The sequence below is a fragment of the Ammospiza nelsoni genome, chromosome 5 (genome assembly GCF_027579445.1).
Source record: "Ammospiza nelsoni isolate bAmmNel1 chromosome 5, bAmmNel1.pri, whole genome shotgun sequence".
NCBI lineage: Eukaryota > Metazoa > Chordata > Aves > Passeriformes > Passerellidae > Ammospiza > Ammospiza nelsoni.
The window spans coordinates 1,221,375-1,244,034 of record NC_080637.1 but is presented as its reverse complement, the minus strand read 5'-3'; the positions used below and the strand labels follow the sequence as shown (position 1 = coordinate 1,244,034).

At 51.2% G+C, this 22,660-nt stretch overlaps 2 protein-coding genes across 2 annotated transcripts; one reads left to right on the top strand and one right to left on the bottom strand.

Annotated features, from left to right (window-relative positions):
- Nucleotides 1-34: 34 nt before the first annotated feature.
- On the bottom strand, nucleotides 35-8,562 carry MEST (mesoderm specific transcript). The gene is made up of 12 exons (XM_059472011.1): nucleotides 8,512-8,562; nucleotides 6,873-7,027; nucleotides 6,122-6,201; nucleotides 5,652-5,729; nucleotides 4,768-4,904; nucleotides 4,487-4,545; nucleotides 3,646-3,686; nucleotides 3,048-3,118; nucleotides 2,221-2,322; nucleotides 1,399-1,475; nucleotides 940-1,003; nucleotides 35-577 (listed from the first exon to the last, which is right to left on the bottom strand). Exons 2-12 carry the CDS (start codon nucleotides 7,024-7,026, stop codon nucleotides 460-462), a joined length of 981 nt encoding a protein of 326 aa, XP_059327994.1. The 5' UTR covers nucleotide 7,027; nucleotides 8,512-8,562; the 3' UTR covers nucleotides 35-459.
- Nucleotides 8,563-8,748: 186 nt separating this feature from the next.
- On the top strand, nucleotides 8,749-22,484 carry CEP41 (centrosomal protein 41). Its single transcript, XM_059472394.1, has 11 exons — nucleotides 8,749-8,824; nucleotides 9,129-9,192; nucleotides 10,101-10,148; nucleotides 14,290-14,351; nucleotides 15,499-15,568; nucleotides 15,976-16,102; nucleotides 16,791-16,948; nucleotides 17,537-17,604; nucleotides 18,194-18,308; nucleotides 18,956-19,171; nucleotides 20,876-22,484. The coding sequence occupies exons 1-11, from the start codon at nucleotides 8,792-8,794 to the stop codon at nucleotides 21,022-21,024; spliced, it is 1,110 nt and encodes a 369-aa protein (XP_059328377.1). The 5' UTR covers nucleotides 8,749-8,791; the 3' UTR covers nucleotides 21,025-22,484.
- The last annotated feature ends 176 nt before the right edge of the window (nucleotides 22,485-22,660 follow it).

Below are 22,660 nucleotides of genomic sequence, written 5' to 3'. Positions count from 1 at the left end.
GTACAGAGAGAGATTAAACTCCATCTCTTGAGGCAGATTCAGTTCTCTGAGCTTTGTCAGGTAATAACCAAACCTCAGGGCAGCCTTTTCCTGGGGTCAAACTGGGAAAAACCCCACATGGAGAACTGGGAAGGGAAGGGGATGGAGGGATTTGTGAGGGAACTCCTCCTCTCCCTGCTGATGAAGAGGTTGTTCCTTCCCAAGTCAGGCTGATGAAGGAAGTAAGAAATTCTGATTTTGTGTTGATTTAAACTCTACTGAGTTCAGCTGGGCAAGAAGGGGAGTGCAGGGCTGGAGGAGCTGTCAGAATCCTGCTTTTCCCTTCATTTTTCCAGCTCTCCAAGGATTTCACTCAATTTGGCAGCCCAGGATGAGGGTGTGAGCACAGTATTGGATTGGGGAGAGAAAATAATTTTTTTCCTGTCCCCAAAGCCTGACTGAGAACTGATTTGCAGCAGCTCAGAAGGAGTTGATGAAGTTCAGGTAGGCATTCAGAAATCCCAGGGGATCCTCCAGCTGGGGGTAGTGGCTGATGTGGTCATCCAGCACAGACACTGTGGACATGGGAAGCACCTTCCTGGTGGAAAAACAGAGCAAGGTTAAGCACAGGAACTGCTGCAGACTCAATTGTGCCCATTTTTGGGGTAAAAAAAGACTGGAGCAGCTCCATCTGACCCCTTCCAAGTGCTGGATTTCCCTCAGGTCACTTTGGAGGAGATGACTTCCTCAGGAAACAAATCTTCCCTGTGTGGTTTAAAAATGGATCATGACTGAAAATCCTGATTTTGGTGCCTACAATGCAGAACCAATTTCCAAACTGCTCTGACTGAACCACGTGGCTGTAGAGGTGCCAGTGGGAATTGAAAACAGCCTCCATGAGGATGGAATTGAGGGAAGAGCCAGGCAAAATATCCCTTGAAATTCCCATTTTTGTCTTACTTGTAAAGCTGGAGGAACTCTGGGTGTGGATTCACAGGGTCCAGGGGTCCATAGATGAGATGCACTGCAAGGGAAGCACAGACAGAGCTTTTATATCCATAAATTAATGGATTCATTAATTAGAACATCCCCAAGGAGACCTGCAGGAGTGATCCCTCCACTGGAGGCTTGGGAGCACTGAACAAAACAACTGAATGGGCTTTTGCTGGGCTGCCCTGGGATCAAGTCCAGCCCCCAACCCCCAAAATTTTCACTGGTTCAAACTTTTGGGGCTTGAAAAGCTCCCCAGCTTTCCTGGGGCAGCACTTGGAGGAGCAGCTGTGAACAGGGAATGTTGTCTCTGCTGCAAAACTGGGTTTGAGCTCAGGATAATGAGAGGCTGATGAGTGGAGGGAGTCTGGAAATGAGGGGGGCAATTCCCAAAAATGCCAAACAGTCACGGGATGGATTCCTACTCACATGGGACTGAGGTAGACATCAAAGCTCCAACCCAGCGCTCTCTGTGCTTCTTCCTCTGGTTTATGTACTGCAAAATACTGAGGGAAGGAAGGAAGGAAGAGAGAAAGAAAGGAAGAAAGAAAGAAAGAAAGAAAGCCCTGGTTATGCAGTGGGTGCTGCCCAGCCTGGAATTCACTCCTGGGGCCATGGGCACAATGAGATCCAGGTGGGATCTGCATCTCCTGTGGGAATCCAGCCCCACACCATCATCCCTGGGCTCAGGGATTCTGTTCTCCCACTGGGGAAGGGGAGACAAGGAGCTCAACTCAACCACCACCAACTCAAGCACAAGCGCCTTCTAAAAGCCACAAACTGCACAAAACATGTCCTTCCAAAATTGCCAAAGTGAAGATTTGGGATTGGGATTTCTGGGAATGGCCCAGAAGGTTCAAATCCAGAGGCAAATCTCTCCTGGGACAATGCTGCTCAAATATCTGCCAAGTAGGGATTGAGCTCTAATCATTACCAAAACTCTCCCCAATCCAAACCCTTCCAAAGGAAAAAATCCCCATCTCAGACCCAACTCCAACCTTCATTTCCCTGCCCTGCATCATCCTAGAGAATTTCTGCTCCGACATCACCCCCCAGCTCTTTCTTGGGATGTAATGTTGATCTCCAACAAAAACAAACATCTCCACCAATATTATCCCAATATTGATCTCCAGGTATCTCCAATATTGGACTCCAAGGGGTGTTTTCCAGCAGCAGCTGAAGTTCTGGAGAGCTCTGGGCCCCTCAGGGCAGGTGTGACACCCAGCTCATGCAGGAGTTCATGCCAGGTACCTGTCCATGACGAGGTTCCCGTCGTTGTTCCTCACTGCTGTCCACATGTCCCAGAGCTCTGCCTGGGAGGGCTGAGTGTAGGGCCCAAAAACTGCCCCAAGCCTGGAACACAAAAGGATTTAGAGAGACACAACAGCAGCTATGTCAGGGAACCACTCAGAAACTCCTCCAGGGCAAAAAATTCCAGCACTTCAGTTTCCACAGCACAACTCCAAGGGCCAGGATGTCTCCCAGATAAGTAGGGATAAGTGTTGGATGGCCTGAAAGGGCTTCTTTGGGGGGAAAATCGGATTGTGCAGGGGCTTTGTTGCCTCTGAAATGTGGAATTCCAACACTTGTGGAGAGGAGGTTTCCAGTGTCCAGGGAAAAGTTGATTGGTGTATTATTAAACTGAAGTGCTTGGCCAGTGTGGAGAGGGAATGGTCCAGATGTCAATCCCACCTCTGCAGGGCCAGTGCCAGGAACCTGCTCCTGCCAAATCCCTGATTTATGGAACCATGGAATGGTTTGTGTTGGAAAGGAATTTAAGGATCATCCACTGCTGCTCCCTGCCAAATCCCTCGTTTATGGAATCATGGAATGGTTTGGGTTGGAAGGAATTTAAGGATCATTCACTGCCACCCTGTGGTGGCATTCCCTCCCACTGTCCCAGGGTGCTCCAACCTGGCCTTGGACACTTCCAGGGATGCTGGGGCTGCCACAGCTGCTCTAGGAATTCTATTCCAGGGTGTCCCCACCAGGAATTCCTTCTCATTGCTGCATTTCCCCTTCCCCACTTGGTTCACGTGGTTATGGATGGTGCCCAGCACCCCCGAGACCCCACTCACCCTCCAGAGAAGAAGAAGAAGTTCATGAGCCGCAGGAGGAGGGGGGACAGCAAACCCCCATCCTTGAGGAGCTTGGGAAGAAGGGAAAAAGGAGAGAGCACAACTCGGCATTGGACACACAGATAAATCCATGGAGGACTCTTCCCATGAGGCCCAGACCCTGGAGGTGTCCATGGGGTGTGACAGCAGCGCTCCAGGGGTGTTTGTTTGGGATTTTGGGGTTCAGTGTGACTGGAGAGAGGAGCAGCTCACCAAGGGGTGTTTGTTTGGGATTTTGGGATTCAGTGTGACTGGAGAGGGGAGCAGCTCACCAAGGGGTGTTTGTTTGGGATTTTGGGATTCAGTGTGACTGGAGAGAGGAGCAGCTCACCAAGGGTTGTTTGTTTGCGATTTTGGGATTCAGTGTGACTGGAGAGAGGAGCAGCTCACCAAGGGGTGTTTGTTTGCGATTTTGGGGTTCAGCATGGCTGGGGAGGGGAACAGCTCACCAAGGGGTGTTTGTTTGGGATTCAGTGTGACTGGAGAGGGGAGCAGCTCACCAAGGGGTGTTTGTTTGGGATTTTGGGGTTCAGCATGGCTGAGGAGGGGAACAGCTCACCTTCTGGATGAAGCGGGGGTAGTTTGTTTCAGGAAAAATCCCTGGAAGAACAGCAAAGAAGGGAGCTGTAAGGCTGGAAGGGTTTTGCTGCACATCTCCCAGGCTGTCCCCCTTCATGGTGCCATGAAAGTGGCCCAGGGAGCCCCAGAATTGATTCTCCTGCTTAATTAGAGCACCTTGATTGCAATCCTTGGGATTTGGGTGGAGATGGGAAAGCCAATCCATCCCATGGGTTCTCATCCCATGGATTCCAATCCCATGGATCCTAATCCCATGGATTCCTATTCCATGGGTTCCCATCCTATGGATTCCCATCCTAAGGGTTCCTATCCTATGGATACCAATTGTATGGGTTCCTATCCAATGGATCCTCATCCCATGGATTCTCTTCCTATGGATCCCCTTCCCATGGATACCAATCTCATGGATCCCCATCCCGTGAATACCAATCCCATGGGTTCCTATCCCATGGATCCCCATCCCATGGGTTCCCATCCCATAGGTTCCCATTCCATAGGTTTCCATCCCAAGGGTTCCCATCCCATGGATCCCAATCCCATGGATCCCCATTCCATGGTTCCCATCCCATGGGTTCCCATCCCATGGTTCCCATCCCATGGATCCCAATCCCATGGATCCCCATTCCATGGTTCCCATCCCATGGATCCCAATCCCATGGTTCCCATCCCATGGATCCCAATCCCATGGGTTCCCTTTCATGGAGCCCCATCCCATGGATCCCCATCCCATGGATTCCCATCCTATAGGTTCCCATCCCATATATCCCCATCCCATGGGTTCCCATCCCACGGATCCCCATCCCACCCTGCACAAACCTCACCTCCGTTGGACAAACAGAGGCTGTTGATCAGGATGCTCCCAGTTCTGTTGTGCTCATACCTGGGGACAGCAGAGAAGAAGGTGAAACACAACCAAACCTCCCCAGGCTCCCAGAAATGGCCGAGCAGGAGCTCAAGCTGCGCGGGATCATCTCCATTTCCTTTGGGAACTGGCTGAGACACCACAGGCACAAGGAAAAGGGAATTCTGCACCACATCCTTCCACTTATCTGCTGGAAATCATCGTGGTGGGGACAGCAGAGGGCAGGAGGTGGGGCAGGACCTGTGCAGCAGCTCCTGGGCCACCGTGTCCCCGTAGTCGTGCGACAGGAGGTTGATGCGCTGGTGCCGCAGCCCGAGGTGGCGCAGCAGCCCCTCCACGATGGTGGCCTGCTCGAAGATGGAGTAGCCATGGGGCCTCTGCAAGAGGGGGAGGGGGTCCCAGTGAGAGCCTGGCCCAGCAGGAGCCCTCAGCCCACAGAAGAAATGCCTCAAGGGAGGACTGTGGAGATATGGAACCACTTGTGAGCCCAGACCCAGCGGTTGGGATGTCCACAAGGCCATTGGAGCATTGTCCATGCTCCAGAGGGTCAAGGTGCATTTGGAGTCCCTTCAAACCCACCCACCACAAACCTTCCCTATCCCTTCCACTGCTGTAATGATTTATCCCTTTTCCAGAGGGAATGGGAGGAGAAAAACCAATTTTTCTCCTTGGTGGTAAAAACTGTGATGGTGTTCACAGGAGTCCCAGGATGAGGGAAGAGATGAGGATCTGACTCCATGTTTCACAAGGCTGATTTATTATTTTATTATATATAAAACTACACTAAAAGAATAGAAGAAAGGATTTCATCAGAAGGCTGGCTAAGAATAGAAAAAGAAAGAATGATAACAAAGGTTTGTGGCTTGGACAGAGAGTCCGAGCCAGCTGACTGTGATTGGCCATTAATTAGAAACACCCACATGAGACCAATCCCAGATGCACCTGTTGCATTCCACAGCAGCAGATAACCATTGTTTACATTTTGTTCCTGAGGCCTCTCAGCTTCTCAGGAGGAAAAATCTTAAAGAAAAGATTTTTCATAAAAGATGTCTGTAACAAAAAACCAATTTTCCGGAGTGCTGGGCCGAAAGCAACCATGAAAATCCTCATGCCAGGGTACTCACAGGCTTGTCACTGAACCCAAATCCAAGGAAATCGAGGGCAATCACGCGGTGGAAGCGCTGGGTCAGCCCCTCCCAGATCTGGGAAGAGGAGAAATGCATCAAAAAATCATCCAGTGGGAGCAGAGGATGGAAACATCTGCAGGGTGAGCAGCCATGGATGGACGTGCTCCTCCCCAGCACCCCAGAGAACATCCCAGCTCCAAGAAAACAGCAGCAGGTCAACATTCCCCAATAAACAGCCCCACCATACCCAGAAAAGCCAAGGGATTGTTGTGGGTGTTTCCTGGAATGTGGGGTGTGGAAAGAGCTTGGATTTCACACTGGGAGAGGAGCAAGGTGAAATCCTGGAGCACGGTGGTACCTCCAGCAGAAATCAGGAGTTCTCTGGAGCACGGCCCACCCCTGCTGTGCTGCCTGCTCATCCCCAGGAGCTGTAAATCCTGGGATTTGGGTCAGATGCCACCCCTGACCTTGCTCCAGTCGTAGCTGGACGTTGGGAAGCCGTGCAGGAGCACCACGACGTCCGAGCTGCCCACGGCGCCGCTGGAATCTGTGGGGACAGTGGGACACCCTGGGGTCAGCTCTTCCCAAAATCCCTCCCTTCCAGGACAGGAACTGAGTCCATCCCACCGGGAATCCACCTCTCCCTCTGCTCCCCAAAACCCAGGATGGGTTTGAGTCCCACCACAGCTTCCCTTTGGAAACCTCACCGGCTCCGTGATCAACCCAGGGATTGATTTCAAATCTGTGGATTTTTAATTGATAAAAAGATTTAATTAGCCCAAATTAACTCCAGCAGCCTCTGTGCTGCTGCAAAAAGGGTTTCCAGTGGCTTTTCCATGCTGCAAAAAGGGTTTCCAGTGTCTTCTCCATGTTGTGTCCCAGTGATCTCCATAGGAAGGAAAGAACCGAGCCCCAGAATTGCAGGGGCAGCCAGCAGAGGCCAAGGCCAGCCAGACTTGATGGAACTGGCAGATTTTGCCTGGGAGCAACCCTTGGATGTTCAGAATTTTGGAGGTGGAATCCCAGTTTCAGCCATGGACACCCAGAGGAGAAGGACGGATCCATCTTGAGATCATTCCCAGCAAGGTACAAGAACCAACTTTCCCCAGTGAAACGTTCTGGTCCATCCCCAGGATCCAGGATGGCAAAAACCGGGAGGGATTTGTCACCTCCTGGCCCAGGTCTCGCAAGTCCCCATGGGATGGGTGGCTGTGTCACCTCTGTAGAAGATGTTCAGGTCCTTGTAGGTGAAGAAGCTCCCGGAGGATTTCCAGGAGCGCAGCGCTGGGGACAGCTGGGGGGGTGGGATGTGCAGGTACACGGCGAGGAGGGGCACGCCCAGCAGCCCCACCTGCAGCCACCACTCCTTCATCCTGGGGGACACGGGGACACCGGGGTCACCCCGGGGCTGTGCGCTCCCACTGAGATCCCCAGGTCCCCATAACCCACCTCCATGGCCCCAAAACTCCCCCATTCCCATAACCCACCTCCATGGCCCCAAAACTCCCCCATTCCCATAACCCACCTCCATGGCCCCAAAACTCCCCCATTCCTATAACCCACGTCCATGGCCCCAAAACTCCCCCATTCCTATAACCCACCTCCATGGCCCCAAAACTCCTAAATTCCTATAGCCCACCTCCATGGCCCCAAAACTCCTAAATTCCTATAACCCACCTCCATGGCCCCAAAACTCCCGCATTCCCATAACCTGCATGTCCCCAGGGTGGCAGATCCAGCAAATGTTTGGGGTCTGAGAGGGGAGGTCAATCCCATTTGGGTTTTGAGGGGGATTGTGGGGCCATTTGGCATTTGGGGAGGAACAAAGGTCCCCTTTGGGGTCTGAGGGGGACTGTGGGGCCATCTGGGGTTTGAGGGGGAACATGGGGTCATTGGGAGGCTGTGGATCCATCGGGGTCTGAAGGTGGGGTGGGGATTCATGGGGTTCTGAGAAGGGGCATGACCCCACTAAGAGTCCACGGGGGCCATGGGGTCATTGGGGGGAGTTGAGGGGCCATGGGGGTGGTCAGGAGCTTATTGGGGTCTTGGGGGTCGTGACCCCATCAAGGTTCAGGGAATCAATGGCAGTCAAAGGGAGACACACCCACTGAGGGGACACACCCACTGAGGGGACACACCCACTAAGGGGACACACCCACCTGAGGGGACACTCCCACCTGAGGGGACACACCCACCTGAGGGGACACACCCACCTGAGGGGACACTCCCACCTGAGGGGACACACCCACTGAGGGGACACACCCACTAAGGGGACACACCCACCTGAGGGGACACACCCACCTGAGGGGACACACCCACCTGAGGGGACACTCCCACTGAGGGGATGCTCCCACCTGAGGGGACACACCCACCTGAGGGGACACTCCCACCTGAGGGGACGCACCCACTGAGGGGACACACCCACTGAGGGGACACTCCCACCTGAGGGGACACACCCACTGAGGGGACACTCCCACCTGAGGGGACACTCCCACCTGACGGGACACACCCACCTGAGGGGACACTCCCACCTGAGGGGACACTCCCACCTGACGGGACACACCCACCTGAGGGGACACTCCCACCTGAGGGGACACTCCCACCTGACGGGACACACCCACCTGAGGGGACACACCCACCTGAGGGGACACACCCACCTGAGGGGACACACCCACTGAGGGGACACACCCACCTGAGGGGACACACCCCACAGAGCCCGCCCACAAACCAAGCCCGGGACCCCCATCCCCCCTCCCCTCAGGCCACGCCCCCTCCCTGAGCGCGGGACGGGGGGCGGAGCCTCCGCGCGCGCTCCCGGCGGGGGGCGTGGCCTCGGCCGCGCGCGCGCCGCTCTCACCTGCTCTCAGGTGCTGCCGCGGGCGCGCGCCGCCATCGCGCCGTCCCGGAGGGGCGCGGCCTCCGCCCCGCGCATGCGCAGCTCCCCCCTTTGCCGCTTCCCGCCCGCCGCGTCCCTCCCGTTGCCGGGCGACGCGCGCGCTCCCCGCCGCGCGGCCTCCGATTGGCCGCGGGCGCGGCGCGCGGCCAATGGCGGCGGGCGTAGTTGAGGGGTGGGCGGGAGGCGGGAGCGCGGCCGCGCGTGAGGGCCGGGCGGAGCGGGCCGGCGGCCGTGAGGGGCGATGTCGGCTCGGGGCGGCTTCGGAGACCCCCAGGTGCCGGGAGGGGCCTCCCCTTCTCCGCAGCCTCGGGGGCAGAGGGGAGCACGGGGCAGGGCCGGGGAGATGGTTCGGGCAGCGCCCGCAGCCGGGAGAGCTCCGCGCGGAGAGCAAACGGCAGAAATTCTCCTTCCGAGCCTTCAAACCAGCGGCGTCTATACCGACATGGGCATTCAGGAATTCCTCGCTCGTTTTTCTGTCTCCTAAACCCCTTCAAGTCGCGTTTTATGCTCGTTTTTCTCCTTTTTTTTTAACTTATTTTTTTTAATTTTGGCTTCTCGTCTTTTCCATTTTGAAACAGTTTCTAACCCGGCGCATCCCCCCGAATCCCAAATATCAACATATAAAAACTCGTCTGGATACTGGTAAGTGAAATTGCTGTGGGGTAAAACCATCCAAAATTGGTGTAGGATGACAGAAAAATATAATTAATGTTTTAATTACCTCTGCCCGGAGCTAATTCATCCCAATTCTGCAGAATCCTTATTGTAGTTGTGATTAGTGTCACCAAATATTATAAAAATTATAGACATTTTCTATTTATAATTATAAAAATTATTTAAAATTCCTATTTACAATTATAAAAATTATTAAAATGTCCTATTTACAATTTCCTTCAAATCTGAAATTTAAACAAGCACGAATTATACAAATTTATGTATATTTTATATATATTTTTTAATGTATTTATGTATATTTATCTACACACAACACCATGCAGCCCCCTGAAAATTGAGATTAAATGCTCTGTGTGTAGATGATCACATGTTTAAAGTCATTATTGTCTCGAAACTTGTTTATTTTTTTTCTCCTCTTCTTTTTAAAAGAAGAATTTGGGGTTAAATAGGTTTAAACTGGGTCAGGCTCCCTTGTGGTGGTTCCCATAGAAATTACTGATGTTGGAATTTCTGTCCATGGATTTTTCCTGTATCTTATCAAGGGTGTGAGCCAAGATCATTATTTGGGGGTGTCTTTGTGGGGTTTTTGTTGTTAGAGCAGCTGAATTTCACCCAGTAACGTTATCTTGTAGCATCCTCACCAAAATGTTGGGAAAGGAGCAGCAAATCCTTGGGTTTTTCTCTTTAATTCTACTTTCCTTGAGAGAAAAGAGGAAAATTGTGGCATTTTTGTACCTTTTATTGCCCTGTGAAAGAGGATCTACAACAAACAGCTGTTCCCTTCAAAGCAATTAAAATGTAAGCCTCTGTGGGCCTGAAGAAAACCTATAAAAATAAATAATTGTAATGAATTGATTTTTTTGTTGTTGTTACAGGAAATAGTTTGTCGAAATACATGGAAAAATTGGAAGAGATCAAAAGAAGTGAGTACCTGGGGAGGAGCAGGATGGGCTAAAAGTGGCTTGGTTGAAAACTCAAAGGGCAGGAGATGAATTCCAGCAGGTTTTCCTTGGAAATCTCCACAGATTTCATTTAAAAATCCAAGCAGGAATCTTCCAGATCCTTCTTGGTTATTGGATTGTGTTATTGGAAGCTCTCTGAGCTAAGAAATCCAGGCGGGACTGATCTGGGAAGATTTATGGATCATTTCTGGGACTTTTATTTCACTTTTAGGTCACAACTTGAGCTCTTTTATCTTTATATAATTTAAATTCCTATTGAAATACTCCAAAAAAGATAAAACCCAAGCTCTTTCCTTGTGTTTCCATTACTAAACATGGGCATTTTGAAGACTTTATGTTGTTCAGACTAATGAAGACCTAAATTATCTTTATTTCTCTATTTTCCCACCAAACCCAGGCTTTCCAAATAATTTTTCCCAACAAAACCAATGATTTATGACTTTATTCCCAGATTATTCTCCCATGAGGAGCCAGGAAAGCTCTTCAACCTCAGAGCTGCATTTATGGAGGTGAAAAAAACCCTGAATTGAGCTGAAGGCTGCATGAATTGGGATTTGAGCTGTTCAGGTTGAGTTCCCAGCCCCACTTTGAGGGAATTTATTTGGTGCTATCAAAACAGCCCTTTGTCTGCGCCTTGTTTGTTGGCTTTGGGTTGGTTTTTTCCAAACACTGCAGGTCTTTGGGGGGGAAAAATGAAAAGAGGAATGACCTTGAGCTTTCCAGAATGCTCTGTTGACTGAGATTTCAGTGCTGGACACTGCCTGGCTTTTTATTTCTGCTGAAAATCTCGTTTTTTGTGCCTTTCCAATCTCGGCGCGGATCTGTTCCGCGCGCTTCTTTTATTCCCTCCTCTCTCTCTTTTTTTCTTGGAGGGGCTTTCTCACTCTGTGCGGGCTGAATGGCCGCCTTGTGTTGCCAGGGAGTGGAGGATTCTGCCCCTTGGTTTCTCAGGGATAGATGACACCCTTTGGATGCAGATTGAAATCCCCGGCACAGGCTCCTCTCTGTCCCTCGTGTAACCCGAGAGATCCCCGTCCACGCCATCAAAAATTCAGCAGCTGCACCCACCGACCATCCATCCTTGGGAGGGTTCATTGCCTTGAGGACACACAGGAGGTCTCTCCCTTCTCCCTGCTCTCGGTCCCCTCCTCTCCAAAGCCCTGAGGAGCCAGTTCCTTGGAAAACAGAATCATCCCAGGCAAAGCCATGTCAGAAAATCCCAACGGATCCGCCAGGACCGGACCGGGTACGTGGGGCTGCTCCTGGAGCTGCAGGCAGCGCTCCTGGGCTCTCTGGGAAGGTGTTTTGGGTGAAAAGGGCAAGATCTAGGGGGAAAAGGCTTTTTTGGGGTGAAAATTCCTTGTTTGAGGAGGATGGGACCCATGCAGGAGCTGCATCCTTCTTTGAGGTGGGAAGGAGCCGAGCAGGACCGGGTACGTGGGGCTGCTCCTGGAGCTGCAGGCAGCACTCCTGGGCTCTCTGGGAAGGTGTTTTGGGTGAAAAGGGCAAGATCTAGGGGGGAAAAGGCTTTTTGGGGGGTAAAAAGGCTTTTTTGGGGTGAAAATTCCTTGTTTGAGGAGGATGGGAGCCATGCAGGAGCTGCATCCTTGTTTGAGGTGGGAAGGAGCTGAGCAGGACCAGGTACGTGGGGCTGCTCCTGGAGCTGCAGGCAGCACTCCTGGGCTCTCTGGGAAGGTGTTTTGGGTGAAAAGGGCAAGATCTAGGGAAAAAAAGGCTTTTTGGGGGGTAAAAAGGCTTTTTTGGGGTGAAAATTCCTTGTTTGAGGTGGGAAGGAGCCATGCAGGACTGGACTGGGTATGTGGGGTTGCTCTTGGAGCTGCAAGCAGCACTCCTGAGCTCTCTGGGAAGGGATTTTGGGTGAAAAAGGCAAGATCTAGTGAGAAAAAGTCAAATATAGGGGGGAAAAAAAGGCTTTTTGGGGGTAAAAATTCCTTGTTTGAGGAGGTTAGGAGCCATGCATGACCCCACTGGGTCTGTGGGGCTGCTCTTGGAGCTGCAAGAAGCACTCTGGGAAGGTATTTTGGGTGAAAAAGGCAAGATCTAGCAAAAAAAAGGTAAGATCTAGGGGAAAAAAGGCTTTTTTTGGGGTAAAAAGTCCTTGTTTGAGGTAGGAGAGAGCCATGCAGGAGCTGCATCCTTGTTTGAGGTGGGAAGGAGCCATGCAGGATCAGACTGGGTATGTGGGGTTGCTCTTGGAGCTGCAGGCAGCACTCCTGAGCTCTCTGGGAAGGGATTTTGGGTGAAAAAGGCAAAATCTAGCAAGAAAAAGGCAAGATCTAGGGCAAAGAGGCTTTTTTGGGGTGAAAATGCTTTGTTTGAGGTGGGAAGGAGCCATGCAGGAGCTGCATCATTTGGCAGCGGTTCTGCTTCGTTTTTATCCATCCAGCACTTCCCAAGCTTTGCTGCTTTTATTTTTTGCTGCTTTTTTTTTTTTGCCACTTTCATTTGTCCTTCTAAATGAACTTTATTTGCCATAACAGAAAGGTTCTTTTCTGGCCTTTGCTGGGCAATTTTAATCCTGGAGCAGATGAAATGGGGAGTAATTACAGGAGATGATTGTTGCTGGGGTTCTTTGGAGTTAAAGGAAGATTTAACAGCCTCATTTGAGGTTTGAAACCAGGTGGTTTTGCAAGAACCATGAGGCTCATTTCCCATTAATTAACATCCTGAAATTCAATTTCTGCAGCTCTTCATCCTCCGTTCCATTTTTTGCACCTCCTGTGCTTCTGCCCTGTGGTTTGGATATTTTGGAAGGGCTTCATTTTTCCTAGGACAACTTGTGAGGAGCAGAGAAGTGCTTTTTCTGCAAAAATCAGCATTATTTAGGGTAGGATATTGAATTTGGGAACTCTGAATGTGTAGGGAAAGGATCCCAGCCTCCAGCATTCCCGTGGCTCTCCAACACAGCTCAGCTGGAGAATTTCCACAAGCAAATCCCACAGGAATTTTTTGGTGTGGTGGCTGCAGGAATGTGCAGGGCAGCCCTTCCCCCTTGTCCCCACGTCCCCTGAGCTGATGGAGCCTTCAGCAGATGGTTTTAGAGGATTTGGAATCCTTGAGCTGAGTGGATTTGCCGAAGATCCTGAGCTCCAGGAGGGAGCAGCTGCAGCCCAGCCCCATTTCCCAAGGGACAAAGCTCCCTTTGCTCCCAGGACAGGTTATTCCGTAGCAAGATGTTCCTCCTGATACCACCCTGCTTCTCTTTCTCCTCCTCCACCTTTTGTTTCCTCCAGGAGGTTTTTCCCTTCCTCTGCAGGACCTGGATGGGATCAGCTCCCACCTTGGCTCTGGAATCTCTGCTCTGGGTCTCTGCCAGCAGCCCTGCTCAGTTTTCTTCCTCCCTAAGCTGTGTCTTCAGGATTAAGATTCAATTAGGCCAGTTTCTTGTATTAATTACCCATTAAGACTCAATTAGTCCAGTTTCTTGTGCCAGTTATCCGTTCCTGGAGAGACCCGTGGCAGCAAATGGAAAAAATCAGAATTTAATTGTCAGATAAAGTACAAAATCTTGGATTTTTTGAATTGTTAAGATTACACCTGTGTGTTTAGCTTGGTATTTGCAGAGACACAATGCCCCATGATCTGATACTGCTGTTATTTACACAAATTAAAGATTAAGGTAAATTAATCTTTCGGTTTAAGGAGCTCTGTGACTCCAGTGGGCTCCAAAGAAGAGCAGGGAAAGGGGGAAATCCTGAACTGCTTCCTGCACCATGGAAAATATAAATTCATATTCAAGGAACTAAATCTGCCTCTTCCACTTCATCATATCTGCACAAGATGTCTCTTTATAACTGGTCTCAATTAAAATCTCTCTTTATAACTGGAATTAATCAAAATCTCTCTTTATATCTGGGATTAGCTAAACCTTCTCTTTTAACTGGTATTAATCAAACCCTTCATTTACAACAGGTATTTCACAAAGCCTCCAGGTTTGCTGCTCTCATCCTTCAGCACAACCTGCCCTGAATTCCTGCCTGGCTGCAGCAGAGTCTCAGAGAAAAGCTGGGATTAAGCCATGACCTGGTGTCTAAAAACACTGGGAATGGACTGGAAATTTACCTTTGTTTTGTTTTTGTAGATTACAGGTACAAAAAGGATGAGCTGTTCAAGAGGCTGAAGGTGACAACTTTTGCTCAATTGGTATGTACAAATCCTTCTCTCCTCCAAAATCTTTTAGGAGCAGCATTTTTCCTTGGAGTAAAAATTCCTCTGTAATTATTTAGCTTTAGCTGTAATTATTCTGTCTTGGCTTCTTCCCGCCTTTAATAAAAGCAAATAATTCATTTCCACAGGGGCCAAATGCCTTTAATTACAAATTAAAGTTTGTGGTGACCCCATCTTTGAAATTTATTCCTTATTTGATTTGTCCTTTAACTTAATAAAAGGATCTTCAAGCATCTTGCAAAAGAAAAAGGCTGTGTAAAACAGTAGCTAAATCTGAGTTTTGTGTGTGCAGCCCTCCCTGTGTAAAACAGCAGCTAAATCTGAGTTTTGTGTGTGCAGCTCTCCCTGTGTGAAACAGCAGCTAAATCTGAGTTTTGTGTGTGCAGCCCTCCCTGTGTGAAACAGCAGCTAAATCTGAGTTTTGTGTGTGCAGCTCTCCCTGTGTGAAACAGCAGCTAAATCTGAGTTTTGTGTGTGCAGCCCTCCCTGTGTGAAACAGCAGCTAAATCTGAGTTTTGTGTGTGCAGCCCTCCCTGTGTAAAACCACCTAAATCTGAGTTTTGTGTGTGCAGCCCTCCCTGTGTAAAACCACCTAAATCTGAGTTTTGTGTGTGCAGCCCTCCCTGTGTAAAACAGCAGCTAAGCCTGAGTTTTGTGTGTGCAGCTCTCCCTGTGTAAAACCACCTAAATCTGAGTTTTGTGTGTACAGCCCTCCCTGTGTGAAACAGCAGCTAAATCTGAGTTTTGTGTGTGCAGCTCTCCCTGTGTAAAACCACCTAAATCTGAGTTTTGGGTCTGCAGCCCTCCCTGACCCCAGGTTTAACTGCAGAAGGGAGCAGCTGGGACTTCAAGGCTGTCTGTGCATTATTTTATTTAATCATCCTATTAAAAAAATTAAATTGATCAGGAAATAAAGAGCTGGGGAGTGCTGGTTCAAGAAAACTGCTTCAAACTAGAAAAAAAAAATTATCTTCTCAGGAGGGGAGGAACGGGAAGGTTAAACTCAGGAATGTGAAGAGTGGGATCCTGTAGACTCAGGATTTTTTCTCCCTGGGTTGTTTTCCTTGAGCTGCTCCCTGCTGTGGATGTGGGATCAGTGTCTGCTGGTTTTTGTGCCCTGCAGGTTCTCCAGGTGGCCTCTCTGTCCAATGAAAGCCTGGAAGTGACAAACGAGGAGCTGCACAAGCTGCAAGGTGACAGCACTGATGGCAGGGACAGAGGGGGAGCTGGGGTCACTGCCAGGGCGTGGAGTGGCAGATGGGATTAATCAGGAGGAAACATGGAAAATCAAACTTCACCTGTGGCCTGGGAGTAGAAACACTCCTTAAAATGAAAGGTTTGCAAATAGGAAAAGCCTTGTGCTGGCAGCAACATAATCCACATCAAAAATTCTGCTTTATTGACTTCTTCCAATGAGAGCTCAAGCCCTGAAAAAATCTATGAGCTCTTTATTATTTTCAATAAGGAGGCTCTGGGTAAATTCTCCCGGTTAAGAGGATGAAGCTAAAGCTGTCACACTTTTCTTTCCAGGAATAGAAGCTGCCCTTAGGAGCTGCTTGTTTACCTGGTGCAGCTCCTGAGCTCCCTGTTCTCTCTGCAGATGCTGGTGCTGCAGGGGACGATGGAGCGGGGACAAACGGCAAAGGGAGCCCTGAGGGGACAGCCAGCCCTGTCCTGTTCCTGGACAGCTCAGGGGCAGGGGAATCCCTTCGCTCCACGCTGCAGAGGTGCCTCACACCAACACCGTTCCCTTCCTGTCTCAGCTGATGGTTATTTGAGCCCAGCTGGTGATGTTAAATTGCTGCTGAGGGGTTTTGTCCTGTATTTGTCATTGTAGGTGACAGGGAGGGGGTTGGCAGGATTTCCCGGTGGAATGGGTTTGCATTAAACAGCAACCCAAGATTGTTGTCACCTGATGGTGGTGTGACAAGGAAATGTGTTTGTGGGATTCCATCCAGCCCCCACGTTCCAGGATTTTGGGGATAACACAGTGCTCTGGTCAGCTCAGTCATGTGCACTCCTGTTGGTGATGGTTTTGTGTGGATATGGAGGGACAGGAGACAGGGAATGGCTTCAGAGTGACACAGGGAAGGAATTCCTGGCTGGGAGGGTGGGCAGGGGCTGGAATAGAATTCCCAGTGAAGCTGGAGCTGCCCCTGGATCCCAAGGCTGGGCTGGACACTTGGAGCAGCCTGGGATAGGGGGAGGTATCCCTGCCCATGGCAGGGGGTGGAATGAGATCCTTAAGGTCCCTTCCCACCCACACCATTCTAGGATTGAAAATAATTCCAAACCCACCACGTGAGGGGATCCCAGGATGGTGCTGGAAGAGGAAGCTTTAGCCCAGCTCCTCCCCAGCCTTGGGAGTGGTGGTGACACACAGAAGCATTGCTCAAGCTGCCCTTCCCTTTGCAGTGTGATCAGTGGGGTCGGGGAGCTGGACGTGGAGAAGGATTCTCCCAAGAAGGAGGAACAGGACAGCCAGGCCAGGGAGAGGCCCTACCCCGACTGCCCCTTCCTGCTGCTGGACGTGCGGGACCGCGACGCCTACGAGCAGTGCCACATCGTGGGGGGTGAGCCCTGGGCACCTGGGCACGCGTGGGCTGCAGCTCTGGGCACCTGGGCACACATGGGCTGCAGCTCTGGGCACGCATGGGCTGCAGCTCTGGGCACCTGGGCACGCATGGACTGCAGCCCTGGGCACACATGGGCTGCAGCTCTGGGCACCTAGGCACGCATGGGCTGCAGCTCTGGGCACCTGGGCACGCATGGGCTGCAGCTCTGGGCACACATGGGCTGCAGCCCTGGGCATGGGGACAGACTGCAGCCCTGGGCATGGGCAGGGCCTGACTGCGGCTCTGGGCACAGATTGACTGCGGCTCTGGGCACAGATTGACTGCAGCTCTGGGCACAGATTGACTGCGGCTCTGGGCACAGATTGACTGCGGCTCTGGGCACAGATTGACTGCGGCTCTGGGCACACCCCTGCTGCAGTTTGTCCCCCAGCTGGAGCACCACTGTGTGCTCCCAGTGCTTATCCAGCACATCTTCCTGGGAGGGCTGGTGTTGATCCCATACTCAGTGGGTTGTCTAGGCTGTTGTATCCCAGATGTTGGTGTTCAGCCTCTGGGTGATTTGCCCTTTTTTTTCCCCTTCTGCAGCCTATTCCTATCCCATTGCAACGTTGTCTAGAACCATGAATCCCTACACAAATAATATTCTGGAATATGTATCCTTTACATGAAAACATGGGGGGATGTTGGTGGGGGCTCCCAAAATCAACTGGGGCTTATCCAAGCAAAGTTAGGATGGGACAGGAGTTACCTGGTGCAGCTCCATTGCCCCCATCAGATGCTGGATTCTGCTTCCTCAAGGTTCCTCTTGGCTGCAGTGGGAGCTGCCTGGATTTGGCATTTCCCAGGATTTTGGCAGCTGGGAGGCCAAGCCAGACCTGGGCACTGCTCTCCTGCTGCTGCTCTGGGGATGCACCCATCAAATCCTTTGGCTTCCTCTCAGCACCTTGATGGGACTGGGGACAGACAGAGCATTATTAAGGGGGATTTTAGGCTGGTCATTCCCAGGCTGTTGATTCTGAGGGGCTGTTCCCATTTCCAGTCTTTAAGCAATGCTGGATCCAGTGGGAATTAAGCTGTGTCTGGCCAGCCTCAGCCCCTGAGAATTCCTCAGGGAGAGCATTCCTACTTGCAAGCCAAGTATGGAGTCTTTCCCTCCCCAATCCCATTGGTCTCTGTTGCTTCCTAAAATGTTTCAACATCCCTGAAGTTCAACAGTTGACTCCTTAACAATTCCCATGGCAGAAAAACGCCCATGGCAAAATCATCATCGTGTACGACAACGACGAGCGCTTGGCCAGCCAGGCAGCCACCACCATGTGTGAGAGGGGCTTTGAGAACCTCTTCATGTTGTCTGGGGGTAGGTGGGGCTGGGAGAGCTCCCCCACACCTCCTGGGGAAAGGGAGCAACTTGTGGGAGCTGGAGATGGGAAAGGTCTGGGTTGTGGAGTTGTGGGATGGTTTGGGTTGGGTGGAAGCTGAAGGATCAGCCAGTCCTGTCCCTGTGGGCAGGGACACCTCCCACTGTCCCAGGGTGTTCCAGCCCCAGTGTCCAGCCTGGTCTTGGGCACTGCAGGGATCAGGGGCAGCCCCAGCTGCTCTGGCAATGCCAGCCCAGGCAGGAATTCCTCACTGCCAAGATGCCACCCATGGCTGCCCTCTGGCAGTGGGAGCCATTCCCTGTGTGCTGTCCCTGCAGGCCTTGTCCCCAGTCCCTCTGCAGCTCTGCTGGAGCCCCTGCAGGCCCTGCAATGTGCTGGGAGCTCTCCCTGGAGCCTTCCCTGCTCTGGGAGCAGCTCCAGGGCCTCCTCTGGACTCTCTCCAGCAGCTCCACGTCCTCCTGCCATTGTCCCCAGAGTCCCTGTGGGATCTCACCTGAGAGTTCCCCCCTTTCCTGCCACCCACATTTCTCCATCCAAACTTTGCACCTCCAGCTCCACAAATCCCTCCTGACTGGTCCCTCCTGACCCACCCAGCTGTGGTAACAGCTGCTCTGTGTCCCTGCAGGCCTCAAGGTCCTTGCCCAGAAGATTCCAGAGGGGCTGATCACCGGCTCACTGCCCGTGTCCTGCCAGGTGCCAGCTCCCCCAGGAACTGCCCGCAGGAGAGCAGCGCCCAGGGTGCCCCCCACACGGGCAGAGAACAAGTGGAGGTTTTCTGCAGATGATCTCCAGAAGTTGAGGCATTACCTGGCTGAGGAGCAGATGCCTTCAGATGCTGCCAGTAAGAGACCAGTGCTGCCTTTTTGGGCTTGCCTAGACACAGAGGCCAGGCTGATCCCTCAGGGTTTGGCCTTTATATTTTTCCCATTCTGTGCTGCTTTAGTGTGTGGGGCTGGGTTCACATTCAGGGATGGTGAGCTGTGTGCACAGAGCAGGGAGACAAAACAATTCCTGCTCCAGCTGGGCACCAAGGACAAATGCCCCAAATCTCAGCCCAGGAGCACAAACCCCGTGGGCTGGAGAGAGAAAAACAAGCAGGGTGGGACTGCCTGGGCTAAAGCTGCAATGGGACAATGAACTGCAAGGTGCAAATGGAGCAGAGCTGATCCCAGGGACAGACCCCGGCAGCGCTCGTGCATTTTGGGGCCGTTTTGGGTCATCTTGGGTGCAGCCCTGGCTGGGCTCTGGTGCTGCCCAAGGTGCAGCCATGCAGGAGATCCTGTGAATAAATCCCTGCTTTACTCTCTAGTTCCATCTAGATCAGCCTTCACAAGGCATTGAGGCAAAGTTAAAAGAATAAAAGGAGATATATTTAATCAAATACCTTCAGGTACATTAAGGGCAGATAAAGTTAATTAACCTTTCATGTGGAGTTTAGTCATGCACTAATACAGTACAGGATTTGAAAAATATAAATGCTAAAATTTATGCTAAGGCATCACCAGAACACGCTTCAACCTCATCATGGAATGGTTGGGTGGGATGGTTGGGTGGGAAGGTGTAGGTGCAGAGTTTGTGATAATTGGGAGTGGAGCTGCCCCAGCCTCATCTGTAATTGGCTCCAGCTGTGAGGAGCAGGTGAGCAGCATTGACAGCAATGAGCTGTGGAGTGCCCAGGGGTGCTGAGCAATCACGAAGGGAAACAGAGGGCACACAGGTGCAGTGCATGAATGTGAGGGGTAAAAAAGGTTGGGCTGAAGGAGAAGGATGCTTGTAGCCTTCTGAAGTGGGGTGGTGTTACTGTGTATGGGGTGAAGCTTTCTGATATTGTATGGTGATACTCTGGGTATGGTGGCTGTCTCAACTGTGACATGTGCTGTAGCACTAATGCAGTGCAGGATTTGAAAAATATAAATGCTAAAATTTATGCTAAAGCATCACCAGAACATGCTTCAACCTCATGATGGAATGGTTGGGTGGGAAGGTGTAGGCACAGAGATAATTGGGAGTTGGGCTGCCCCAGCTTCGTCCCTCATTGGCTCCAGCTGTGAGGAGCAGGTGAGCAGCATTGCAGGTGATGAGCCATGGAGTGCCCAGGGGTGCTGAGCAATCACAGAGGGCACAGAGGGCACACACATTAGGGGTATAAGAGGTTGGGCTGAAGAATGAGAAGAGCAAATGCTTGCAGCCTTCTGAAGTGGGGTGGTGTTGCTGTGTACAGGGTGAAGCTTTCTGAAATTGTGTGGTGATACTCTGGATATGGTGACTGCCTCAACTGTGACATGTGCATGACAATAATGCAGTATAGGATTTGAAAAATATAAAAGCTAAAATTCTTAAGGCGTCACCAGAACGTGCCTCAACCTCATCATGGAATGGTTGGGTGGGAAGGGGCCTTAAACCCCATCCATCCCACCACGGGCAGGGACACCTTCCCCTCTCCCAGGCTGCTCCAAGCCCATCCAGGCTGGCTGGACACACCCAGGGATGGGGCACCCCAGCCCGTGCACAGCCAGTTTGTGACCTGGGCCTGTTTCTCCCGCAGGCCGCCTCAGCCGGGGTCTCTCAGGCCGCGACTCGAAGCTCTCCTCGGCCAGGAGCAGCCCCAGCCTGCACAGCTCTCCCCGCAGCCTGGCGTCCCTGAGCAGCCGCTCCCACAGCAGGACCAGCGTCCAGAACAGGCCCTGGAAATAAAGCAGAGCCCAGTTTGGGGAATGCTGAGCAGTGCAGTGCAGCCCCTTTGTGCTTTTAGGGATCGGCGGGGAAAAGCAGCCCTGGTGAGACCCGGCAGCTCGGGTAAGGCTGGGCAGCTGCAATGGCATCACTTGGGGTGCAGGGCAGGACAGAGCTGATAGAACTGGTTTTGTAGGGGAGGGAGAAAACTCCTAGTAAAGGCTGGCACCAGTAGAAACTGTCCCACAAAAGTTTTTAGTCCAGCTGGAGGAATTTGTGTCCGTAACATTCCCAGGTCTGGAGCTGTGAGGGTGAACAGGCCACAAATCATCTGTGAGCACAAACTTTGGTGGTTTTAGCAGAGATAAAGACATTCAGCATCTTGACAAAAGTGAGAGAAGATCCTGGAACGGTTGCTTCTTGGTTTTTTTAAATAAATTATGGTAATGAACAGAAGTATTTGTAAAAAAGATGGTTTTTATTGCTCAGTTGGTGCTGTGACAGCCGTGCTTGCTTATGGACACTTTGTGAATAGTTGTGTCTTTTTCAAGGTGACCTGAAGGAGAGTAACTGGATTTTCTTTTCCCAATGACTCCTTTGCCAGTGATTTTTTAGGAGTTTCTTTAAGGTTTAGGGTGGCTGAAGGAAAATTTGTTGCTGCTGCCTCGCCAGGGTCCCTAAAACCCAGCAGGGCCCTGGAATCAGGAACTGAACAGTTGGAAAAGTGAATATCACAAATTTTTCCTCACACTGGTGCTTCTGGATAAGCTGGGAATCCTCTGATTTTCCTGAGCTGCCTGTGGGACCCTTTGGAAGTGATTTTGGAGGGATTCTGCTCTCCAGTTTTCCATCTGGCATTGCTGAGCCTCGTCCTGCTTTGGTTATCGTGGTCTTGTGGGGTTTGTGTGTATTTTTGGATTCGGTGTTTTTCCCCCTTTTTGAACCACACAATTTTCAACACATCCCAAAACTCACTGGTGACTTTGGGATAATTCTGATGAAAGGACAAAAAGTAGGAGAAATGGCACATAATTTCCTGTTTGGGAGATTAGGACTCAACATCCCTGAGCACGTTTATCTTTTATTTTGACTGTGAGTGTGAAATGAGACAGTGCTGACTGCAGGACTGGCAGGTTCAGTCTGATAAGGTCCTGCTGCTGTGGGAGTAGATTTTTCCAGCTCCATGAGCTCTTGGCAGTGTCATTGCATTGGCTAAAATCCTGATTTTGCTGTCCAGCTGTGGGAGACAGATCCAGAATCCCTGGCTGCTCTGTGCTGCATGAAAACCTCCTGGTGAAACTTGGATAAAACTGGCTTGAGTTGTTTGTGATCCTCCAAATCCCAGGAATCAAAGCAAGGACTGGATGTACTTTCCCACCATCTCTGTGGATTTGTGTGGATTTGGACTCCTGGTGTTGTTTGGAGCAGAGTCAAACTCCCTAGAGGCTGAGAGGTTTAATTTAATAAAAATGTAAATTACAGCATCTGTTTGGGTGATTTATTTGCAGCTTTGAGAGCTGTGGAGAGCCTGGAAAGGCTGGGAGTGAGCAGGGGCTCAGCTCCCCATTCCCTAGGGATTGCAGCAGGTGAGGAGGGGTCACAGTCAGAAAGGGTTGGCTGGGAAGGGACCCTAAAGCCCATCCAGTTCCAGCTCCTG